At 42.5% G+C, this 23,328-nt stretch overlaps 2 protein-coding genes across 5 annotated transcripts in view; one reads left to right on the forward strand and one right to left on the reverse strand.

Moving 5' to 3' along the window:
- Positions 1 to 3,551, reverse strand: part of CRYL1 (crystallin lambda 1) — a 245,028-nt gene extending 241,477 nt beyond the window's left edge. Inside the window, exon 1 of one of the 4 annotated variants that reach the window (XM_089685783.1) lies at positions 3,416 to 3,551. The gene's annotated coding sequence lies outside the window, so the exon portion shown is untranslated. Of the gene's footprint in view, positions 1 to 3,213; positions 3,364 to 3,415 lie in introns of those variants that run through there. The other 3 variants (XM_089685785.1, XM_089685781.1, XM_089685784.1) reach the window with 3 other exon arrangements.
- IFT88 (intraflagellar transport 88) overlaps positions 3,536 to 23,328 on the forward strand; it is a 151,388-nt gene continuing 131,595 nt past the window's right edge. Inside the window, exons 1-4 of the mRNA XM_089685780.1 lie at positions 3,536 to 3,686; positions 12,570 to 12,685; positions 13,922 to 13,984; positions 20,056 to 20,106. Of these exons, the coding sequence (XP_089541906.1) occupies positions 12,596 to 12,685; positions 13,922 to 13,984; positions 20,056 to 20,106 (204 nt within the window). The 5' untranslated portion in view covers positions 3,536 to 3,686; positions 12,570 to 12,595. The remainder of the gene's footprint in view (positions 3,687 to 12,569; positions 12,686 to 13,921; positions 13,985 to 20,055; positions 20,107 to 23,328) is intronic.

Raw genomic sequence — 23,328 nt, forward strand, 5'->3', positions numbered from 1 at the left:
ACTGACTGGCAGCACTGCTCGGCTGCACTGATGGGCACAGGTGGGTGGCACAGGTGGGCGGAACTTGTGTGTGGCACTGCTGGGCACCGATCATCAAGGCACTAATGATCAGTGACCCTGATGATCGGTGCCGATCCCTGCTCTGACAACTTCTGGTTCTCGGCAGTACTTTCCTCATGATCTGACAGCGTGAGGAAAGTGCAGCCGTGAACCGGCATTTGCATTTCCCGGTGATCAGCGTGTCATTGGACACGGCTGATCACGTGGTAAAAGGCCGCTGTGATTGGCCTTTTACCACGTCACGTGATCAGCTGTGTCCATAGGACACAGCGATCACGGAGATCGCCGGGTGCACGCCTCCGGGGGCGCGCAGGAGAGCGCGTTCTGGGAGGATGTCATATGATTTCCACCCAGAACTGGCCCGCCGCAGTGCAGCCGTCATTCAGCTATCTGCGGTCAGCAAGTAGTTAATGTAGATAAGGCATCAAGTGAGTTTAATTACCAACTTAACCAGCCACAGAACCTGTATAATTAATATGTATTCGGGCATAAAGGGAGGTGGCAACCCTACATGGGACTGTACGGAAAGTTTTACTATTTATGTACTTTCTGATGTTTTAAAATAAAGTTTTGTGTACACACCCATGGTGGAGTGCCGGCTTACTTACAGGATCACACTATCTAAGTTTCTTTATAACTTTACTGAATTGTCCCAAAATAGAGATCTGTCCAACTTATTCCAGGGTTACCAACAATCAATAAATTTATGGATAATTTGTAAAATCAGTGATTTTTACAACTGTACCCAAACCATACTCTCTGCTCCTCACACAACCTCCTGCTCTCTAGCTCCCTTGTCGTCTCCTCCTCCCATGCTCCTATCCAGGACCTCTCCAGAGCTTTCCCCATCCTCTGGAACTCTCTACCCTAATTTATCAGACTATCGCCTACTCTGCTCACTTTTAGGCGATCTCTGAAAACCTACCTCTTCAGGGAAGCCTATCCTGCCTTCAGCTAAAAATGGAATCTTTTCCTCTTCCAACCAGTCCATCCTCCACAGTTACTACCATTTGTACCACTAGCCCCTCCCTCTTAGATTGTAAGCTCCAAGGAGCAGGGCCCTCCTAACCCTCTTGTATTGAACTGTATTGTTGCTGTATTGTCTCCCATTATATTGTAAAGCGCTGAGCAAACTGTTAGCGCTATATAAATCCTATATAATAATATCAGGGGCTGATAATTTGTTATGCTGTGTAAATCAAATTTCTTGTTATGGGTATTGTCAGTGTTTTCATATTATTTATACTGTTTAAATATAGGTTGTCTCAGTTTTTAATGTCATTTTACAAGTCAGTGTTGCCAACCTTCAGTATTTTTACTGTCAGCCCATGAAAAATGGGCACTTTTCTACTGCCAGTAGAAGCCAGTGACAGGAAAAGGTTGCCAGTTAAAAATATGGCTAAGGAGCTTGGCTCGGAGCTGTGCATGCGCAGTTCCAGTCCAGAGCTGGCCAAGACCATCTGAGTGCCTGCTTCGGTGTGTTTGGGCGTCACCGACGGGGGGGTTGGACTGGCAGAGGCAGTGCATGAGCGTGTTGTGTGATGTAATGGTGCAAGGGAGCGGAGCCGAGTGGCCGGAGATCCAAGGCAAGCCAGGAGCAGGGCTGTCAGTGCTGTTTGGACTGAAGGGACTACCTGGCATGGAGAGAGACTGTCACTGTGACTCAGGAGGGGACATGTCACATCAGTGAGATATCATCTGTGCTGCTGCACACTGCTGTCAGTGTCTCTGTAAGAGTCAGTTTCAGGTGTGTGCCTGCCCATTCTAATTTCTTGCCCTCCTGTCCTGAGCTACTTACTATATCAAAAATAAAATAAGAAATAGGTTTTCTTCCTTGATATCTACCTGAACACCTCACATTGCTAATTGCATATTGTACTTCTTTGTAGCCTAAATACTGAAATTTGCACTTAAAGGATAAGTTCACCATTTGGACAAAAATAATAAATGCATGGTTTTTTTTAGCAGGTTAAAAAATGTGCATTATTTTTGTCCATAGGAGCCCGGAAAACATTGCACCAGTGATCAGTAGATCGCTGATGCCATGCAGGTCTCCTGCACACCTGTCAGACTATCTGCTTGCTGTACAGCCAAACAGATATTCTGACAGGAAGCTTCAATGAACTACCACAGCGCTCCACAGTACCATAGTAGTTCATTGAAAACTACAAGCCAACAGCAGCTAAGGCTGCCAGGACTTGTAGGCACTCATCCACAGAACTCTCTGAATAAGGTCAGCCATACATGGGTTGAAATTCGACCGATTTTTCATCTGAAAATCAGACCTAAGAAATTGAGCGATTTTCGCTCTGTTAGTGGGTCAATGGCACCGGCCAATTTTTGTGGTTCCTCCCCTTTTCATTGATCGGGCATGTTGGAAAATTCATGAAAAACAACCAATGATGGTCAAATCGTACGATCGTTATTCCGAAAAGAATATGTGCATGAGCAGTGACCTGGAAGGAACAGAGGTTTTGCATGTTATATGACTTGGTCAGCCGATTTTCTAAATCAAATGATGGCACCATCGGATTACCGAGCGAACGTTTCCGATTTTTTGACAAAAAAAAAAAAACCGTTCGGAATTCCAACCATGTATGGCCTGCATAAGTGATGTGGCCGTGTGGGCGGCGCTCCGCACAGCCACGCGGTTTTCAAATCTGACAGATAGTACGGGGAGAAGTCTCCCTGTACTATGGGTCAGAGGGAGGGGCAGCAGGCGTGGCTGCAGCTATGGGAATATGTTACATGATCCACCCTAAAGACGAGTACTTATCCTTTAGAGATGTAACTGTAACCAGTAAACACGTGGCTGTGCCAGTACAATGTGGGTGTGGCGTCAGTGAATTTCAGGCTGGCAACACTGTTCCAAGTTGTCAGTCAAAAATGTGCTCCGTCAGTAAATTTTCCGTGTTGTTAGTAAAAAACGCGGTGGGAGGTTGCCAACACGGCCTTATTCCCCACATTGCAATGTATCTCTATAGTGCCGTTTTAAAAAAAAGTGCCATGGCCCACTTTTATCAGCAGCGCAGGGGTGTGAACTGAAGTCAGGAGACAGCAGGAACATGGCCTGGTCTTTGTGTTGGATAAGATATGGTACATGTATGGTGTGACTGGGCCCCAACTCTGCATACAATCAGAACACACACTCACCAACCGTGTACCTGGCCACACACAGAGCTCAGCGGATGTGAAGGCGGGAAAGAAGTACCACGTGAGCAGACATAACACTGAGCTCCCTCATTCTCTCCCCTCCTCCTACCTCAGGGAATGACAGGACAGTACACCCTGAACACAGCACGTACTACTCCACCTCTCCCCAGTCACCTCACTCGCCGTGACGTCAGCAGCCTACCTTCCTCGTGTCGGGAACTTCTCTTGTAGCCACACCCCTCCCGCTTCTTATTGGTGAAAGTTGGCAGACTCCGTTCGTTGTCCGGTTACCTAGCAACCCCGGACAGCGTGCAGAATCTCCAAACGTCACGAGCCATTTTCTCGAATCGGCGAGCGGAGATTGAGTGCGCGGTGCATGCTGGGTCCGGATCCCTGGGAGCTCTCAGGCTGGTGACAACAAACTGATGCGTGAGCCGGAGCAGAGAGGGAGGGAGTCTGAACGCCGCTAGCAGGTACGGGGGGCTTCCTCATAGGGGGCACGCTCAGTCTAGGCTAGGCTAGGGCCTCATGGAACCCTGGTGTTCTTCCAGAGGTCACCTGAGCAGTGTCTGCCTCTCATAAGATACCACTGACACCATGGTCTTTTTAGTTATCTGTAAGGCCTCATTTACACCTGATTTGCTGTTTGAAGCACGACCCAGGTTGGGATCACTCTTCAGACACTCATATACTGACTCTCTGCCTATTTTAGCCCACCTAATTATTGGACTGCTGTGCCGTGATTACATTGCAGTGGGGCCCATTCACTTGAACTGGTCACGCTCAGTGGGTTGTATAGCTCACCAGTATCATTCCTGCCGTAACCATGAAGCAAAGCATCGCAGCCACAGCATGTGTCTCAGTAGCAAAAGGGAAAGTGGTAGGGGCGGTAAAAAAGTGGGGTTTTACCTCCCTCAATTGCAAGTGTAAATAAGCCCTAAGGGTACAATACATGTTACAATGAGACCATACAATCCACTTTACATTTACCCGAACTATGTTTTATGAGGAATATAACCGAAGTATACAGGCGAGCGCTAGTACACATATATAGAAGCAGCTAGCACTTAAGGTATAGGTAACAATCCCACCGATACGTTTCGTGCACATGCACATCCTCAGGGGTATGCCCATGCGCACGAAACGCGTCGGGTGGAGCCTACATTGCTGACGTCACACTGCCAAAGGACGGAGGAGCAGCCATTTTGTTATTTGATTTTACTATAGTTCATATGGATTTTTTTTTATGTATGTGACACATTTACTTGGATAATAAAATACTACACTATATTAGTATTTCTGGCTCCTGTGGTTGAGCTATCTTCCTAGGACAAGGGACTCCCCTTCCACCTATACCCGGGTGAAGCAATGGGATTAACCCCTTGGCTGCCTCTTCACCTCCAGATGTGACAGGTTATAATAGAAGTCTAATATTATATATCTTCTGGGGAGTGTACATCGTCCAAGGTGGTGGATTCCCTTTGTGATTGTTCACACACTCGCACTCTGCACCTGGCAATATTGCACATGATCAACACAAGGATGTTTTTGTGAATAGATTTGCTGGATGGATAATATGTATTAATTTGATATATGTAACCACGGACATTACCATTGACTCACTATATTGAACAGAATAGCACTTTCCCTTGCCAACGTCATTTCTTGCTGTTTCTGTAATTTTTATAGATGCAAGGTTTATATATATATATATATATATATATGTATAGTGAAGGAAAGAGCTTACAATCTAGGAGGGAGGGGTGAATGGTACAATAGGTAATAACTGTGGGGGATGGAGTGGTTGGAAGAGTAGAGGATTCCAGTATTAGCAGAGGGTGGGATAGGCTTCCCTGAAGAGATAGGTTTTCAGAGATCGCCTAAAAGTAAGTAGAGTAGGCAATAGTCTGATAGATTGGGGTAGGGATTTCCAGAGGATGGCGATGCTCTGGAGAAGTCTTGGAGACGAGCATGGGAGGAGGGGATAAGGGAGCTAGAGAGAAGGAGGTCTTGTGAGGCGCAGAGAGTACGGTTTGGGTGATATTCAAAGATAAGATCGGTTATGTAAGTTGGGGCAGTGTTGTGGATGGCTTTATACGTCAGTGTTAGTGTTTTGAATTTTATCCGTTGGGCAACTGGGAGCCAGTGGAGGGATTGGCAGAGAGGGGTGGCAGATACGGAACGGTTAGTGAGGTGGATGAGTCTGGCAGCAGCGTTCATGATAGACTGAAGAGGGGATAGCCTGCGATGAGGTAGGCCAATGAGGAGGGAGTTACAGTAGTCGAGGCGTGATATATATATATGTGTGTGTGTGTGTGTGTGTGTATATATATATGTGTGTGTGTGTGTGTGTTTGTGTATATATATATATACATACACACAGGTGAAACTCAAAAAATTAGAATATCGTCCAAAAGTTCATTTATTTCAGTAATGCAACTTAAAAGGAGACCATTCAAAGGCTCAGGAACCCTTTGCAGGTGTTATGGCTTAATTAGCTGATTAGAGTGGGACACTTTGAGCCGAGAATATTGCACCTTTTCACAATATTCTAATTTTCTGAGATTGTGGATTTGGGGTTTTCATGAGCTGTAAGCCATAATCATCACAATTATGACAAATCACGGCTTGAACTATCTTGCTTTGCATGTGATGAGTCTATCTCATATATTAGTTTCACCCATTTAAGTTGCATTACTGAAATAAACAAACTTTTGCACAATATTCTAATTTCTCGAGTTTCGCCTGTATATAGTATATATATTTTGCTCCCCTGTCCTGTTAAACTACTGCCTTACTGGGACAATATCTAACATGAAGTGCCTGATTTAACTAATTTGTACAAAATCAAACCGAGTGTGCTGAAATAGTGCCTTTTTATAGTAAACTTTGTTTCTTCTTTGAGCTTTTGTATACTTGTACTATAAAACTGAATAAAAGATTGAAATACAATGAGAAATAGACATAACCCTAAGAAAATGATAATAGGATCCTGAATCTTGGCCTGGAGAATTTCTAGACATCTTATTTTATTGCCTATTAGAGAATATTCTTAAAGTTTACCTTTTCAAAAATTATAAATGTACATTTTTTTTTTGCAGGTAAAAAATATGAGCTTATGTTTTTTTTCTTCTAAGTAGCCTGTAAAGCATTGTACCCCTGATGAGCAGATTGCGGGTGCAATGTCAGGCTGTCAGTGGAGTTGTCTGCTGGTACCTCCGATACGGGCAGGCAGTTACTTCAGTCCAGGAAGAATCTGTGAACTACGAAGATGTTCACCAGGGCTCTCGCAGTTAATTGAGAACTATAAATCATCAGCTGCAAAGGCTATCGGTACTATTTATTCATGGAGCTCTGTCAATGGATGACGTAGCCATGTGGGCAGACCTCTGCATGGCCCAGCTCTTTCAAATTGTGACAGATACAGGGAGAAAATCCCCAGCCCACTGTTACAGGAAAGGGGGGATCAGGGGGCGAGCTGCAGGAGCGGAAACATGTTTCATGTTCCACTCTAAAAATCAGGGTAACATGTTCCCAAAGGTGAACTTATCCTTTAAAGCTGAATGTGGGCTGAGCAAGTATTGTCTAAATACAAGAGGAAGGAGTATTTTTACTCAAATCATGGTCTCCCTTGTGCTTTTCTTCCAAGTCTGTGCTCTAAGGATGAGAACTGCTTCACTTCTTTTCTGAGCAGAAGTTTCCTGTAATAAGGACCAATCTCTGCTGTTCTGTTTCCTTATGCAGGATGACTGGGCTTGTATCCACCCCCCTGTATTTTTTTGCAGGCAGCGTGTAATGGGTAGGCTATCACTGCAACTTTTGCAAGGTAATGTCTGGATTTACAAGGCATTTGGTATACACAAAGTGGATTTACATCTTTCGTGGATGTTAGGAAATACTGTATATATAATTAAAGGTTTTGTGCTTGGACTTCGACAATACAATATATGCTGTTAAATTTGAACATATAGCTCTACAGGTATACATAGGATAACTTTGGCTTTTGGTATATGCATCTGAGCTATTTTGTCATTAGCTTTTCACTTCTTAAAAATGAGTTTTTTTTTGCGCTATAAACAAAAAAAGACCAACAATTTTGAGAAAACAGTATTTTTTTCTTTTTGCTATTAAACATGTCCAGTAAAAAAAATCAAATTTTGTCATAAATTTAGGCCAAAATGTATTCTGCTACATGTCTTTGCTAAAAAAATAATCCCAATACATTTAAATTAATTGGTTTATGTGAAAGTTATAGCGTTTACAAATGGCAGTATATGTACTGGAATTTTTAATTTATTTATTACTAGTAATGGCGGCGATCAACGACTTATAGTGGGACTGCGGCGGGCATTCTGACACTCGGGGGAACTGAGTTGGTGTCAATGACATCTCCAGTGACACCAATACAGTGATCAGTGCAAATAAAAAGCACTGACACTGTGCTAATGACACTGGGCAGGAAGGGGTTAACATCTGGGGCGATCAAAGGGTTAATTGTGTGCTTTTCCACTATGGGGGCTGTGTGTGTGCTATGCAGAGTCATACAAAGCAGTGTGCAGGAGCTGACGGGAGAGATCTGTCACCATGGGGTTCTTTTTCTGTATTTTGCAGAAATTTTGGTTGATCCTGCTGCTCTCTTTCTTCCCCTTCTGTCCATGTCCCCAGTGCTGTTGGTGATTTTGCAGAGCAGTGTTGGCAGCTGCTGCACATGTTCAGTTTTGATCATATTTTCTATGCTGAACATTTCTTCCCTATTACATCTGAGCAGCCCATGTGACAATAGGGTCACACAGGTGGATGTATACACAGTGGTAAGTGACAGCCCACTTCCTCCCTCCTCCATGCCCACTAACCAGCTAAACACAATGGGGGTGGGATATTACATTTTGATTGATGAAGGCTTCACCTCCCTATTATTCTAAGACACTGGCTGGAGGGACGTAGCACAGGATGTGACTGGCAGAAATCCGCTTACACTATGGTATTGCCAAAAATAATAAAGATTTGATTTTAAATATACAATATGGCAATTTCAAACAGTTTATTGATATATATTTTACTCTGTATTCCACAGGCTGTTTTTTTTTTTTTTATTTTGAACATGTGACCAGCAGCAGAGGACTAGAAGCTCCTCCTGCCTATGTTTTCCTGCAGGCAGGCTGGGAAAGAGCTGGGTCATGTGACATCTGTATATCGATTAGGAAAGCAGTACTTAGATGGGGTTCTTTTTTAATTAAAATAATTAGAGAGCCATCATTCACATACAGAAATAGGACAATGTAAATGAAACAGAGTGTGTTTAGTATGACTGTAACCACTTGACCGGGTTATAGCTGAATGATGGCTACAATGCGGACGTCTAGTTCTGGGAGGGCATCATATGACGTCCTCCAGAACCACGCCTCCCAGTGAGCTCTGTGATCGCTGTGTCCTTTAGACACAGCTGATTACATGACATGGTAATAACGTCCTTACAGGATGTCTTCAACTTACAAGCCAACCTCAATGCACTGTTTAATTGGGCAACTATGTGGCAAATGAGATTTAATGTTGATAAAGGTTATGCACTTTGGGGCTAAGAATATGCATACATCATACATACTAGGGGGAGGACAACTGGGGGAATCAATGGTGGAGAAGGATCTAGAGCAGTGGTTCTCAACCTTTCTAATGCCGCGACCCCTTAATACAGTTCCTCATGTTGTGGTGACCCCCAACCATAAAATTATTTTCATTGCTACTTCATAACTGTAATTTTGCAGTGGGAGGAGTAGTGCCATGTCATTGGTGTCAGTGGAAGGAGTAGTGCCCCATCACTGATGTCAGTGGGATGAATAGTGCCCCATTGTTGGTATCAGTGGGAGGAATAGTGCCCCATCATTGGTGTCAGTGGGAGGAATAGTGCCCCATCGTTGGAGTCAGTGGGAGGAATAGTGCCCCATCCTTGGTGTCAGTGGGAGGAATAGTGCCCCATCATTGGTGTCAGTGGGAGGAGTAGTGCCCCATCATTGGTGTCAGTGGGGGGAGTAGTGCCCCATCATTGGTGTCAGTGGGGGGAGTAGTGCCCCATCATTGGTGTCAGTGGGGGGAGTAGTGCCCCATCACTGGTGTCAGTGGGAGGAGTAGTGCCCCATCACTGGTGTCAGTGGGAGGAGTAGTGCCACATCATTGGTGTCAGTGGGAGGAATAGTGCCACATCATTGGTGTCAGTGGGAGGAATAGTGCCCCATCATTGGTGTCAGTGGGAGGAGTAGTGCCCCATCATTGGTGTCAGTGGGAGGAGTAGTGCCCCATCATTGGTGTCAGTGGGAGGAGTAGTGCCCCATCATTGGTGTCAGTGGGAGGAGTAGTGCCCCATCATTGGTGTCAGTGGGGGGAGTAGTGCCCCATCATTGGTGTCAGTGGGGGGAGTAGTGCTCCATCACTGGTGTCAGTGGGGGGAGTAGTGCTCCATCACTGGTGTCAGTGGGGGGAGTAGTGCCCCATCACTGGTGTCAGTGGGAGGAGTAGTGCTCCATCACTGGTGTCAGTGGGAGGAATAGTGCCACATCATTGGTGTCAGTGGGAGGAGTAGTGCCCCATCATTGGTGTCAGTGGGGGGAGTAGTGCCCCATCATTGGTGTCAGTGGGGGGAGTAGTGCCCCATCACTGGTGTCAGTGGGAGGAATAGTGCCCCATCACTGGTGTCAGTGGGGGGAGTAGTGCCCCATCACTGGTGTCAGTGGGGGGAGTAGTGCCCCATCACTGGTGTCAGTGGGAGTAGTGCCCCATCACTGGTGTCAGTGGGAGGAATAGTGCCACATCATTGGTGTCAGTGGGAGGAATAGTGCCCCATCATTGATGTCAGTGTGGTGGAGGGGAGAATAGTGCCCCATCATTGGGGTCAGGGGGGGGGGGAAATAGTGCCCCATCGTTGGTGTCAGTGGGGGGAGGAATAGTGCCCCATTGTTGGTGTCAGTGGGGGGAGGAATAGTGCCCCATCGTTGGTGTCAGTGGGGGGAGGAATAGTGCCCCATCGTTGGTGTCAGTGGGGGGAGGAATAGTGCCCCATCGTTGGTGTCAGTGGGGGGAGGAATAGTGCCCCATCGTTGGTGTCAGTGGGGGGAGGAATAGTGCCCCATCGTTGGTGTCAGTGGGGGGAGGAATAGTGCCCCATCGTTGGTGTCAGTGGGGGGAGGAATAGTGCCCCATCGTTGGTATTAGTGACAGCCTGGGCTCGCTCTCTCACTTACCTGTCAGCTGTCTTCCTTCTCTGGCCGCTCTCCTCTTCACTCGCTCCGGCAGCTCCCTCGGTCTTCTTTGATGTACGCGCGCTGCCGCTCGGCTCCTCCTCTCCAAGCTCCACCTCCTCGCCGGTGATTGGCCGCCTGTGTGCCTCTCCTGAGCTACAGTTCCGGTGGCCAATCAGCGGCGAGGAGGCGGAGCTGCTGAGCGATCCCGGAGGTGTGGCCAGGTGACAGCAGCGTATCATCCCGCCCACACATCGCCGGAGACTGCAGCGGTGTCTCGGTTCCTAAGACCATCGGAAATATGTGTTTTCCGATGGTCTTAGGCGACCCCTGGGAAATGGTCGTTCGACCCCCAAAGGGGTCGCGACCCCCAGGTTGAGAACCGCTGATCTAGAGGTTAATAATGACAATCAATGCTAAGCTGTGGTTTCTAAAGCGAGCAAAATCCTCTCTTGTATTAAAAGAGGTATAGACTCCAGAGAGAGATATCATATTACCCTGTACAAATCATTAGTAAGACCTCATCTGGAATATGCAGTTCAGTTTTGGGCACCAATTCACAAAAAGAACATTGGGGAACTGGAGAAAGTACAGAGAAGGGCAACCAAACTGATAAGAGGCATGGAGGAGCTCAGCTATGAGGAAAGATTAGAGGAACTGAATTTATTTTCTCTTGAGAAGAGGAGATTAAAGGGGGGATATGATCAACATGTATAAATACATCAGTGGTTCATATAGTGAACTCGGTGTAGAGCTATTCACCCTGAGGTCATCACAGAGGACAAGGGGGCACTCTTTACTTCTGGAGGAAAAGAAATTTAATCTCCAAACACGGAAAGGTTTCTTCACAGTAAGAGCTGTGAAAATGTGGAATAGACTCCCTCAAGAGTTGATTCTGGGCAGCTCAGTGGATTGCTTCATAATAGGCCTGGATTCTTTCCTAGATACACAGAATATAACTGGATACTATCATTTATAGGTAAAGTTGATCCAGGGAATATCCGATTGCCTCTCGGGGGATCAAGAAGGAATTGTTTTCCCAGCATGTGCAAATTGGATCATGCTTTGCTGGGTTTTTTTTGTCTTCCTCCGGATCAACTGTTGGTGTAGGATTATAACTTATTTTTTTTTTTTTATGGTTGAACTGGATGGACTTTTGTCTTTTTTCAGCCAGACTAACTATGTAACTATGTAAAGGGCCAATCACAGCGCCCTTTTACCATGTGATCAGCTGTGTTTAATGACACAGCTGCTTACAACGTAAATACAGTTAACGGCTGCACTTTCCTCACGCTGTCGCATCATGAGGTGAGAGAAAAGCCAATAACTGTATTTACGTTGTAATCAGCTGTGTCATTCAACACAACTGTAATCGACATCTGTATTTACACATCAGAGGACATCAGTGCAGCCCCAACAGTGTCCATCAGTGCAGTTCCAGAAGTGTCCATCAGTGCTGCCAGTCAGTGCCCTTCACTGTGGCATATTAGTGCAGCCTCATCAGTGCCCATCAGTGCTGCATATCAGTGCCCATCAGTGTAGCCTCATTAGCGCTCATCAGTGAAGGAGAACATTTTGCAAACTTTTATAATAGAAACTAAGAAAAACAATATTTATTTTGTTTGTTTAGTAAAAAATAAAATAAAAATCCAGTGGTGAATAAATTCCACCAAAAGAAAGCTCTATATGTTTCAAAAAATTATAAAAATGTAATATGGGTAGAGTGTTGCATGACGGCGCAATTGTCATTCAAAGTGCAACAGCATTGAAAGCTGAAAATTGACCTGGGCAGGAAGGGGGTGAAAGTGCCCTGTAGGCAAGTGGTGAAATAAAAAAAAGTGTAGTTATCCTACAATTCACCTAGTGATGCATCTGCTGTTATTCTAGCCCAGACATTGGACATAACAATATTATTTTGTCTTCTGGAGCATATCTGACTGTACTAGTTCTAGTCAGTATATTTGTTTAATTTAGGCTAATCAGTGACTTACTAGATATCTTAGAAGGTTTCTTGATCACTATTATGAAATAGGTGGTTGATTGCAATGAATGAGAAGTGTTCTTGAAAAAAGTAGCAAAGTTTTTATGTTGTTCACTTTTGTCTCTTTTTGTATCTTTCCTGCCCAGCTGCCAGCACCTGAGCTGACACCATCATGATGCAACATGTTCACTTGGTACCTGAGGAGGATGAAGAGGACCTGTATTCTGGATACAATGATTACAATCCAACCTATGATACTGAGGTGGGAATCCAATGGGTTGCCCTAATTCATGAAAGTAGAACTATGGTCAAACTTTAAAATTCATACATGTGATGTAGGCTGTCCATACCAATAAGAATGTGCCCCCGGAACATGTTGTAACTACTGTTGATCCTGCCAATAAAATAATTGGATAGGTACTTCCTTAGGGTGACAATGCTCTTCCTTCTCTAGCAAAATCATTGTGACATTGTCACGCTTTGCTGCTGCTGTTGATAGCCCCACTTAGCTCCACCCACAGCCCTTTAGCTTGATAATATATAGCTCTGTCTGCAGGTCATTTACCATTCCAGCTTGCCTTGAAAATGCCTTTTTATCGCTCTGATTTTAAAGTTTGCATGTATACCTGTTTAGCGCCTAAAGTAGAACTTAACTCCCAGGGGAGATTGTACCATTTAAACCCTCTCCCTCTGGCATTTACAAAAAGCCATTTTTCTCTGTATTTATTGATTTTCTTTTTTTAATTATTATTTCTTGGAACCCTCACCCTCTCATTTACCGTCATTCTGGTCTTGGCCATTGCTGCCTTCTAGGATATTCATGTCAGCAGGCCAGTGGGCACCCAGTGTGTCATTGGCAGCTGGCTGTCTAAACGCCAGCAGAGGCAGCCAGCTAAAGACAACCAAGTTGGTGGTGTGGGACCCGGGAAATGTCACCGAACAGCAGATCGCAATGCGACAACACTAGATTTGCTGTGGCTGGCAAGTATGCATTTTGAAGATAACTAGCAACACAAATTAGAGGAGGAAAAATACATGGCGGGGGGGGGTTAAGTTACACTTTAAAGTCCAACTCCTGGCACAATTATTTTTATGGTTGTTGGGTGTTGCATAGCTGTAAATTCTAAAAAAGACTGGCAGCAGGCAGGTAGGTAGGTCTGTTTTATTGCATTAAGAACCAACCTGCTTACAGTTTTTAAAAAGGGGACTTTAGTTCCGTTTTCGTCAGCCAAGGCATTTTCGTCAGCCAAGGCATTACAGACCCCTGTTATTCATTGATAGCAGAGTATTGGAAAGGCAAAAGATGCAGCTCATTTTAGCATGCATGCTTGATCCTATATCAAGCTCTCATAGCTAGGAAGTGCATGCATGCTTGACTTCTATATCAAGCTCTCATAGCTAGGAAGTGTTCAGAATGAACCATGAAAGTAATGGGTAAAATAAGGGAACAACCACTCTATAAAACAGGTTTCAGACTTGCTTTTGTTTTATCTTGCAGGATTTGGAGAACGATGTGGCTTTTCAGGAAGCTTTGAAAACGAGTCATGGACGAAGACCTCCGGTACTTTGGGCAATATCATATTGTTGATGTTGTGTTAAGGGATATAACTAAATACATTTGGCTTGTAAATAGCCAAAATAAAAAATAATAATAATAATAGCAAACGTATCGTATTTACCTGCTCTGTGCAGTGGTTTTCCACAGAGCATCCTGGATCCTCCTCTTCTTGCGTCCCCCGTCAGCGCTCCTGGCCCCTTCCTCCTGTCAGGTGCCCCCACAGCAAGTAGCTTGCTATGGGGGCACCCGAGCAGACGCCATTGGCTCCCGAGCCATGGCTCTGCGTGTCCATTCACACACAAAGCCGTGGCTCGGCCCCGCTCCCTCTCTCTCCTGATTGGCTCACTGGCTGTGACTGACAGCAGCGGGAGCCAATGGCTCCCACTGCTGCCTCAGCCAATCAGGAGTGAGAGTCCCCAGAGAACCAAGGCTGTTGGGATAATGTTCAAGAAGCAGGGGAGATGTCGCAAACACATATCCATAGAATGGATGAAGCAGAAGCAAGGAGATCCTTGCACCTCATGCCTTCTGGTAGAGCTTCCACAAAAGCAAAGAGAACAGTGAACAGCACAATAGTGACATCACTAAATCTCACTCCAAAATGAAGGAGACTAACAGACATAGTCACAGTGCCTTAGGTTCATGCTACAGGATGAGTCTGCAATTCAAGATAAAAGGTAAAGATATAAAATCTTCATTTCCCTTGTTCAGGTCCCCTAAAACCTGGCAATGGTTCTATCCCTTTCACCCTCTGTACAATAAAAACAGTTTGGGGAAGAGTTAGACTTTAAACAGCTCTGCATCTGAAATGGCAGGAACAGTGCCAGGGATGTGTGACACCGCCTTGCAACAGACAAACTGTACCCAATGAAAGGCTTAAAAATTGTTATTCAAAAAAAGAGGGTTGTGAAAAGAAATTCACAAAGAAAGCGGCTACATTATGAACAGAATGTGATACTCAGAAAAATTTCCAAAAATTATGTTTTATTACACATACAAATTTGACATATGGGCAATCGCCCTGGTTTACCATCACCTCAGTATGAGACAATACACACAGACCTAAAACCATATAAAATGACACCAGTACCGGTCTAAATGCATGTGCAACAAGGACAATGACTACAAGAGTCTAAAGTCCCTGTAGCACTGGCGCATAGGTGAACACTTCCCAAAGGAGGTGTATACAAAAATTATACCATAGGTATACCATAACACGTGTTATAAATATGTAGACTAAGCTACTACCAGAATGGTTATATCCCAAACAGGGAGTTTCAAAAAATTATACCATAGATATAAATATCACATGTATGCAGTACGGCAAGCACAGTATGCGTCAAAAAGAAGGCATGCCTCTAGGCCTATAAGAGACAAAACATAAATGTCATGATTTCTTGTTAATGTCCAGATTTGGTTAAGATATATAGATGATGTGTTCCTTGTATGGCGAGGAACATCTGAGGAATTAAAACTTTTCATGGAGGAGTTAAATCAAAACTCCTTCAACATTGGACTTACATATATATCTGATGAAAGATGTATTTCCTTTCTGGACCTGGAAATTAGACTTGAGAATGGAAGACTCCTCACAAAGACATATAGGAAACCAACTGCTGCCAATACCCTATTAGAGGCTAGGAGCTACCACCCACGTTCACTGATTTCAGGGATTCCAGTGGGACAGTTTTTGAGATGTCGGAGAAATTGTTCAAACATCAATGACTTTAGGATGGAGGCTCAGGACCTCTATAGAAGATTTAGGGAAAGGGGATACTCTCACTCTCAAATTAGAAAGGCTCGGAGACGGGCATATCAAACTGACCGCAAGGATCTATTATCTCCTAAAAAGGATGAGAAGGCCAAATTAAGTGATCAACCTGTCAGAATGATAACCCAATTTGGAGCCCAATGGCAAGATGTAAAATTAATATTAGAAAAACATTGGAAAATTTTAACTCAATGTCCCAAATTGAATAAGATTGTAGGTGAACGCCCCCAGATGGTAGCAAGAAGAGCACCAAATCTTGGTGATCTCCTTATCCATTCTGATTATCAACCGTTAAAACAAACAACATGGTTAAAATCACGTACTAAGGGGATGTTTAAATGTGGAAAATGTCAAATCTGTAAATATGTGGATCGTACGGATTCTTTTTCTGATTCAGGAAACAACACTCACTATAAAATTCAAAGTCTCATAAATTGCTCTACAGTGAGAGTGTTATATATTTTAACCTGTCCTTGTAAAAAGATGTATATAGGTAAGACCAAAAGACAACTTAAAGTACGAATAGGTGAACATCTTAGAGATATTAGATCAAATGACCCTGAAAGCAATCTTGCACAACATTATGCTAAATATCATGGAGGTAAATTGGATGGCACAAAAGTGAAAGGTTTCTATGCATTGCACTTTCCATAAAGGAGAGGTGATTTTGACAGAGAATTGCTTAAAAAGGAGAAATATTGGATATATAAGCTTGATACATTATACCCTAAGGGGTTAAATGTGGAATGTGATCTCCAAGTATTTTTGGATAAATAGATCTACATAGTTATGTACCCTTATATTTCCATATGTTGACTAACCTATGGCATTTCCTTGTTTTTATTAATAGTTGGATTATATGCTAAATAATTAAGGTTAATCTTTTTTCGCATTTGGGAACAATATTGATGATCTCATGACATAAGTTTGAGTATATTTTCTCCAAGAATGACTATACCATAAATGGATATTTGAAATCTGGGTATCTTTGATAAAACAACTCATAATGAGATCCCTTAGTCAATATTGCCATCTTGTGGTGGCTTTATGGTAATTTATATTGTACTTTTAGGAATTTGATTTAATAAATAGGCCTGGTAATTCTTTCACTAATATTGCCATCTTCTGGTGAGAATGTGGTAATGTCTCAACTGATCATTATATTTAATCTATGGTCTTTCGATTTATATATGTATTGTTAAAATTGCTAAGCCTTTCCTTTCTCTGATACTTCCAGTCGCCTGCTTTTTAATTGTATTCAATAATGACCAGCAGCTGTGCTAAGTATTTAGCCCCCTTTTTTTCTCCATTGGGAATAGCTGCAAGTTAGTTTTTGCATAAATGGGTGGGTCTTAACCCACTATAAATAGGAAATTGAAATGCAGTTGTCTCATTGGTCCTGACGAAGCTGAGTGAGATACGCCCATCGGCGAAACGCGTTGACGTCATACGTCAGATACGTCACTTCCGGTCATGCGCATTAGGTGGAACGCACGCTGACCTACAAGGAGGAAGCCATTTTCACATGCCATGAGGCAAGCCTAGGCAGCACAGGCGCTGAGAAGAGGCTGGAACCCGCGGTATATCGGCGGATGTCAGCGGTGGTTCCTTGGCCTCCCCGGCCTTGTATGGCAGCACCTATGAAGGATATTCCTTCCTCTCCTATTATCCATTGCACAGGTGGTGAGTGGACTGTTGCAGGACACTAGATATATGGTCCTATGTGACATATATGACTTATACATCCTATATAGAGTGAAAGCTCTTTCAGTGACTTTCCACATATTGTTTGTTTCACTACAGGATGGGGACATCATGGTGCTTTATATAAGAAACAAGATATACCACATGTATTTCAACAGGCAGAAGATCTATTGGGATGTGTCTTGTTTTTCTCACAGAAAGTGGTATGTAGTCCACATGCAGTGGTGAAGAAACCATTTCAAGCAGTGCGCTGCTTTATGCATCTATCCTTCCATCCTGGTAAAAAATGGGGTATATTTTTATTCAAGAGCCCTAGGAAACAGCTGGTAATAATCACAGATGAATGGGCCCCAACCACTTGTGCCGGCATAGGAATGTGTTGCATCATTTACATGACATTTATGTTTTGTCTCTTATAGGCCTAGAGGCATGCCTTCTTTTTGACGCATACTGTGCTTGCCGTACTGCATACATGTGATATTTATATCTATGGTATAATTTTTTTTTCATAATGTAGCCGCTTTCTTTGTGAATTTCTTTTCACAACCCTCTTTTTTTGCATGCCTTTTTTGGCTACTGAATGGAGACCATTTACTGGGTGATACGGTAATTTATTGTACGACCTCTTAATAACTATCCTTAAAAATTGTTATTGCCTACAAAACAAATTCAGACCTAATTAAGGCACACGATAAAATGATCGCTCTTTTTTGACTTCTTACAATTTTAATTCTTTGATGAAACAAGCAGTATTCTCAGAAACAGTAGTAATAATACAGAATGTTCAGAATTACTACTTTCTTTCTGGGTCTTGGGCAGTATAACTTTATAGTGGACCTCCAGCCTTAAAATGTTAATAAACCCAGGACCCTGCATTCACTATATCCAGTCTTCCACAGTACGCAGAACATGGAAAGGCAATTATTTTAGTAAATATAAACGGCTAAATACATTTTCTCATCAGCAGTATATAGCAGTCTTGTGACTTGTGGCCAACCACTGGTTAATATTGTAGGAGGAGTTTTCATTTTCCTCTGACTGTCCTATGAGGCTGCATAACCCCTGAGTCTAGATAGCTCTGATTGGCTCTGTGCAGATCGCATGCACCCTCCCAAATTAAAAAAAACTCTAGCAATACACACCAAACAGAGCATGTGCAGACTTGCCACTGCTGCTCTAACTATGGCAGATGGATTGGGGACTGTGGAAGAAGGGGAGGGTCAGAGAAGACAGGATCAAACAACCTTTTTACACAATGTGGAGGATTAACACCTTAGGTTCCACAGTGAGTATAACAGGCATGCTTTGCTGCATACAGACTGATTTTACTGTTGTGGGTTTAGTAATTAGGCTTGGATTAATTAGAGAAGAGTCTAGGAAGTGTAGGAAAATCACTTCAAAATTATTTTGGGGTGACTTTCCTTTTTTTGGGGGGAGCTTGCATTCTACTTTAACCATTAGCCCTCTAGAAGATTTAACCCCCTTCCTGACCAGGCCATTTTTTGTGATACAGCGCTGCAATACTTTAACTGACAATTGCACGGTCATGCAACGCTGTATATAAATAAAATTTATGTAATTTTTTTCCCCAAAAATAGAGCTTTCTTTGAGTGCTATATGATCACCTCTGTGGTTTTTATTTTTTGCACTATAAACAAAAATAGAACGACAATTTTGGAAAAAAAAAAAACATCATTTTTTACCTTTTGCTATTAAACATATCCAATAAAAAAAAATTTAAAAATCAAATTTCTTCATAAATTTAAGCCAAAATGTATTCTGCTACATGTCTATGCTAAAAAAAAAAATCTAAATTCATGTAAATGAATTGGTTTACGTGAAAGTTATAGCATCTACAAATGGTGGTATATATAGTGAATTTTTTTTTATACTAGCAATGGTGGTGATCAGTGACTTTCTGACACTGGGTGGGAACTAACTGCCACTGATATCCCCAGTGACACTAATACAGTGATCAGTGCTAATAAAAAGCACTGACACTGTACTAATGACACTGGGCAGGGAGGAGTTAACATCTGAGGCAATCAAAGAGTTAACTGTGTGCTGTGTGTGTTTTACTGTGTGCTGTGTTTTTCTAGGGAGACATGCTGTTTTGTATCTCTGCTGTGCAGAGAGATACAAAACAGCATGTCCATGTTGACAGGAGAAAGGTCTGTGTTGTTTACACACAGGTCTCTCCCCTGTTAGCTTTACCCAATGATCACCAAGTGCCAGCCAGGAATCATGGGCCTGGACTCGGTGATTGGCATCCCTAGCTGCCAATAGCGGCGTGCGCGCCCACTAAACCAAAACACAAATTGCGTATATATACATGATTTTGTATAGCCCTGCCGTCCTGTAGCAGTACTTCTGCTATAAGGGCGAAGGAAAGGTGGTATATTGTATGTATCTACAATGTTTGTTCTGCAGCATAAATATTCTGTTGTATTCTTTAGAACATGACTAAGCAATGTCCAGAAATGGTCTTGGTTCATTTGTATTGCTCACTGTTTTTATATGGGACTTGCCTGTTTGCTACTGTTCTGCATAAACTTGGTCTGTTACCCTGTGTCACATATGGTTAATTTGTCTGATACAGGGTACAGCTAAAGCCCCAGGGACAGCTCGTCAATTGGGGACTGGATTTGGTGTAAGTATATTTGTAATTAAAACTTCCTATTTACAATTTCTAGTATCAGATATCTTATTCTTTCTTTAGCTGAATATGTCATATTGCCAATTTGCTGGTGTAAGTATGCTCTGAATTAGAATTGATCTAATTTTGTATTTTATTTTATCTAGAAAAAATATTTAATTAAGATGGAATTTAACCCAAAAATAAAAATTAGTATATTGCAGCTTAGAAAGCCTTAAATGCGGTGTTTGCATTAGTTTTACTTTTTTAGGCTTTTTTTTATTTATTTATTTTTACCTGGTGATCTGGGCAGTAACACACTCCCTGTCTCTGGGTGTTTCTGTTCCACTGGAGTAGCAACAGAGACCTTTTGTGTAAGTATGCCCTGAATTAGAATTGATCTAATGTTGTATTTTTATTTTATCTAGAAAACATTTTTAATTAAGATCGAATTAAACCCAAAAACAAAAAATTAATATATTTTAGCTTACAAAGCTTTAAATGCGGTGATTGCATTCATTTTGATTTTTAGGCTTTTTTCCCTTTATTTTCACCTGGCCAGTAATACACTTCCTGTCTCAGGGTTGTTCTTCTCCACTGGAGGAGCAACTGAGACACCTTTGGACAGTAGCATTATCAATTTGGGGGGAGGGTAGTGTTACACTAGTAGATTTAGATGGACTTGACCAAATTAAAGCTGAATGTCGGTTAACACTTTATAAACACTTACAGCAACAGTTTCTTTCCTTTTAGGATAAAGGTTTTACATAAATAAAAGCTGACCATTGTAAGCACCCCATGCCCAATGTTAATTGGCTTGTCTCAACCCTTTAACTACCACTTTTGCTGGACCACTTGGTCTGTTAAAGGAAATTAAATAACAGACTTACTGGCTAGATCACCAGGTGAATATAAAAAGAAAAACAAAGCAAACAAAGAAAACTAATGCAGCCACCCCCAGAAATGTTACACTGCATTTTTTGGGATTAATACTTCTTTCATTTAAAGTCAGTGGAGGGAATTCAATAAAGCGGTTGCTCCACTTTTCTGGCATTCATTGCTCTTGTTTTCCGCTTAATTAAATAATTGTTGTAATGTTTTGCACCCAATTAAAAAAACATCTGTGACAGATTTGGTTCTGACAGCGACTTGTGCACCAAATTCAGGTGGTTCCAATTTGCTCCACTTCTACATTGTGGCACAACACCAGCGCTAAATTAAAAATTAAATACTGACATGTCGTATCTTACTGAAGCGGAGCTAATTATAAGGCCAACTTTTTTTCATTGTGCAGATTTTGAAAAAATGTCTCATGTGTTCAAAAAGAGGTACAGCCCACGTCAAATTAAAGTACATGTCATGGACAAGTACTGTACATGAATTTGGCACACACTCTGCCACTTTTAGAATGCATGCGAGACACTAGCTAAATCTCTCTGTGCTAGTCTTTATGAATTCCATGGACTATTACTATCTTATCTAAACACCTTGGATGAACCATTTGAACATTGGTATCTGTCTCTCCTCCAGTAGAGCTTAACCTGGCCATATGTGTATAGATTTGTTTTGTTCAGCCTGTGGGCAGAACAGATTCTTCCACCTGCGATAACAACACGGAGGGACGAATCTCCAGTACCCAACCCAGCACTAACAGCTATCAAAATTCATTATTAGTGCCTGCATCTGATTGGATGAAGACACTACTAAGGCAACAATTTTTGACCTGGCTCCTTCAACGGAAGCCGATTGTTGAGTTGACCTTTGTGGAGCCTGGTGGTGCCAACAGGGGTATCCATGGCTTCCCCTCTTTATATTCTAGCCATGGAGCACTTGGCTCAAGCAATCTGAGCAAATCCTCACATTAAGGGAATTTAGATCAAGGATCAGCATCACAAATAGGGACTGTTTGTGGTCGATCTTCTGTACATATCAATCTCAGTATAGCATTTCTCTCACTAATGCAGGAATTTACATCATTTACCAAATTTAGTAACTTTAAGGCGAACTTTCACAAATCCGTTTCACTCAATGTCTCTCTATCCCATAAAGATGTGCAGCATCTATTCCAGTTCTTTCCTTTCCAATGGGCCACAAATTCTCTACAGTGCCTAAGAGTACTAATCTTAGATCTCCAAAACCTATATAACCTTAACTACTTACTTCTCTTACAAACCTCTCTGACTAAACTTAAAGAGTGGACTAAGCTATATCGCTCTTGGTTTGGCCCGGTAGCACTATTCAAAATGGGCATGTTATCTCACTTCTGTTTTTTATTTAAAGCTGTCCCAATATTGCTTCCACCAACCTTTTTTCTCCAAATTGAAATCAGTCCTAACACAATACATCTGGGCTGGTACACTCCCTCTTCAATACAAAGTTTTGATCCAGAAAAAAATGATGGGGTTTAGGCCTTCCTCATCTTGAAATCTATCATAATTCTGACCAATTAACCCATATTCTAGATTTTTCATGATGAGGTTAAGCTCTGCTCCATGCTAGAATAGTGTATCCTCCTGTTCTCCCCAGTGTCACTTCCTTGTATCACCTTGGATGTCCTATATGAGAGAACAAATGCCTCACCAGGGAATCCCAAGCTTGGAGAAGAGTGGGCACACAGACGGGTAGGGTAGAGAAAGGGGAGGTGTCTAAAGGCCATCCTTTAGACACCCCCCCCCTTTCTCTACAATACCCTTCTGTGTGCCCTCTCTTCTCCATGTTTGGGATTCCCTGGTGAGGCATTTAAAAATATCCTCTCGTATAGGCCATCCAAGGAAGTGACTCAAATAATTGGAAATCCAATGTTTCCAGTAGGTGAATTATGCTTGTCCTTTCTCATATGCTCAAGGTCCCCAGTACTAACTCCTTTTTATAATAATCAAATAAAATTGATTTCTTTGTTAAAATCCATCTCCCCTCAAAAACCTGGACAATGGTGGCTGTACCTTACAAAAACTGCCTCATTATATCGAGACCTGACTTGTTGTTAATCTCTTTGCCTACAGAAACACAAACTCGTGCATCTTATAGCCCAACTCTATGGCATTCTGATGAACCACGCATTTCCTATAGTCCATTTTATCTCTGCATGGAAGAAGGAACTCAAACTCCAATTTTCACAATCTTCACAAAATCTTCACACTTACACACAATTCGTATATGTTTCAGCAGCAGTTCAATAAAAGAGTTAAATTCTTTCTCGCTGGTACCGATGCTCATTAGAGCTGCTCTTATTTCCAA

This window comes from Staurois parvus, unplaced genomic scaffold (genome assembly GCF_062004578.1).
Source record: "Staurois parvus isolate SC_StPar_1 unplaced genomic scaffold, SC_StPar_1.0 ptg000387l, whole genome shotgun sequence".
Taxonomy (NCBI): Eukaryota; Metazoa; Chordata; class Amphibia; order Anura; family Ranidae; genus Staurois; species Staurois parvus.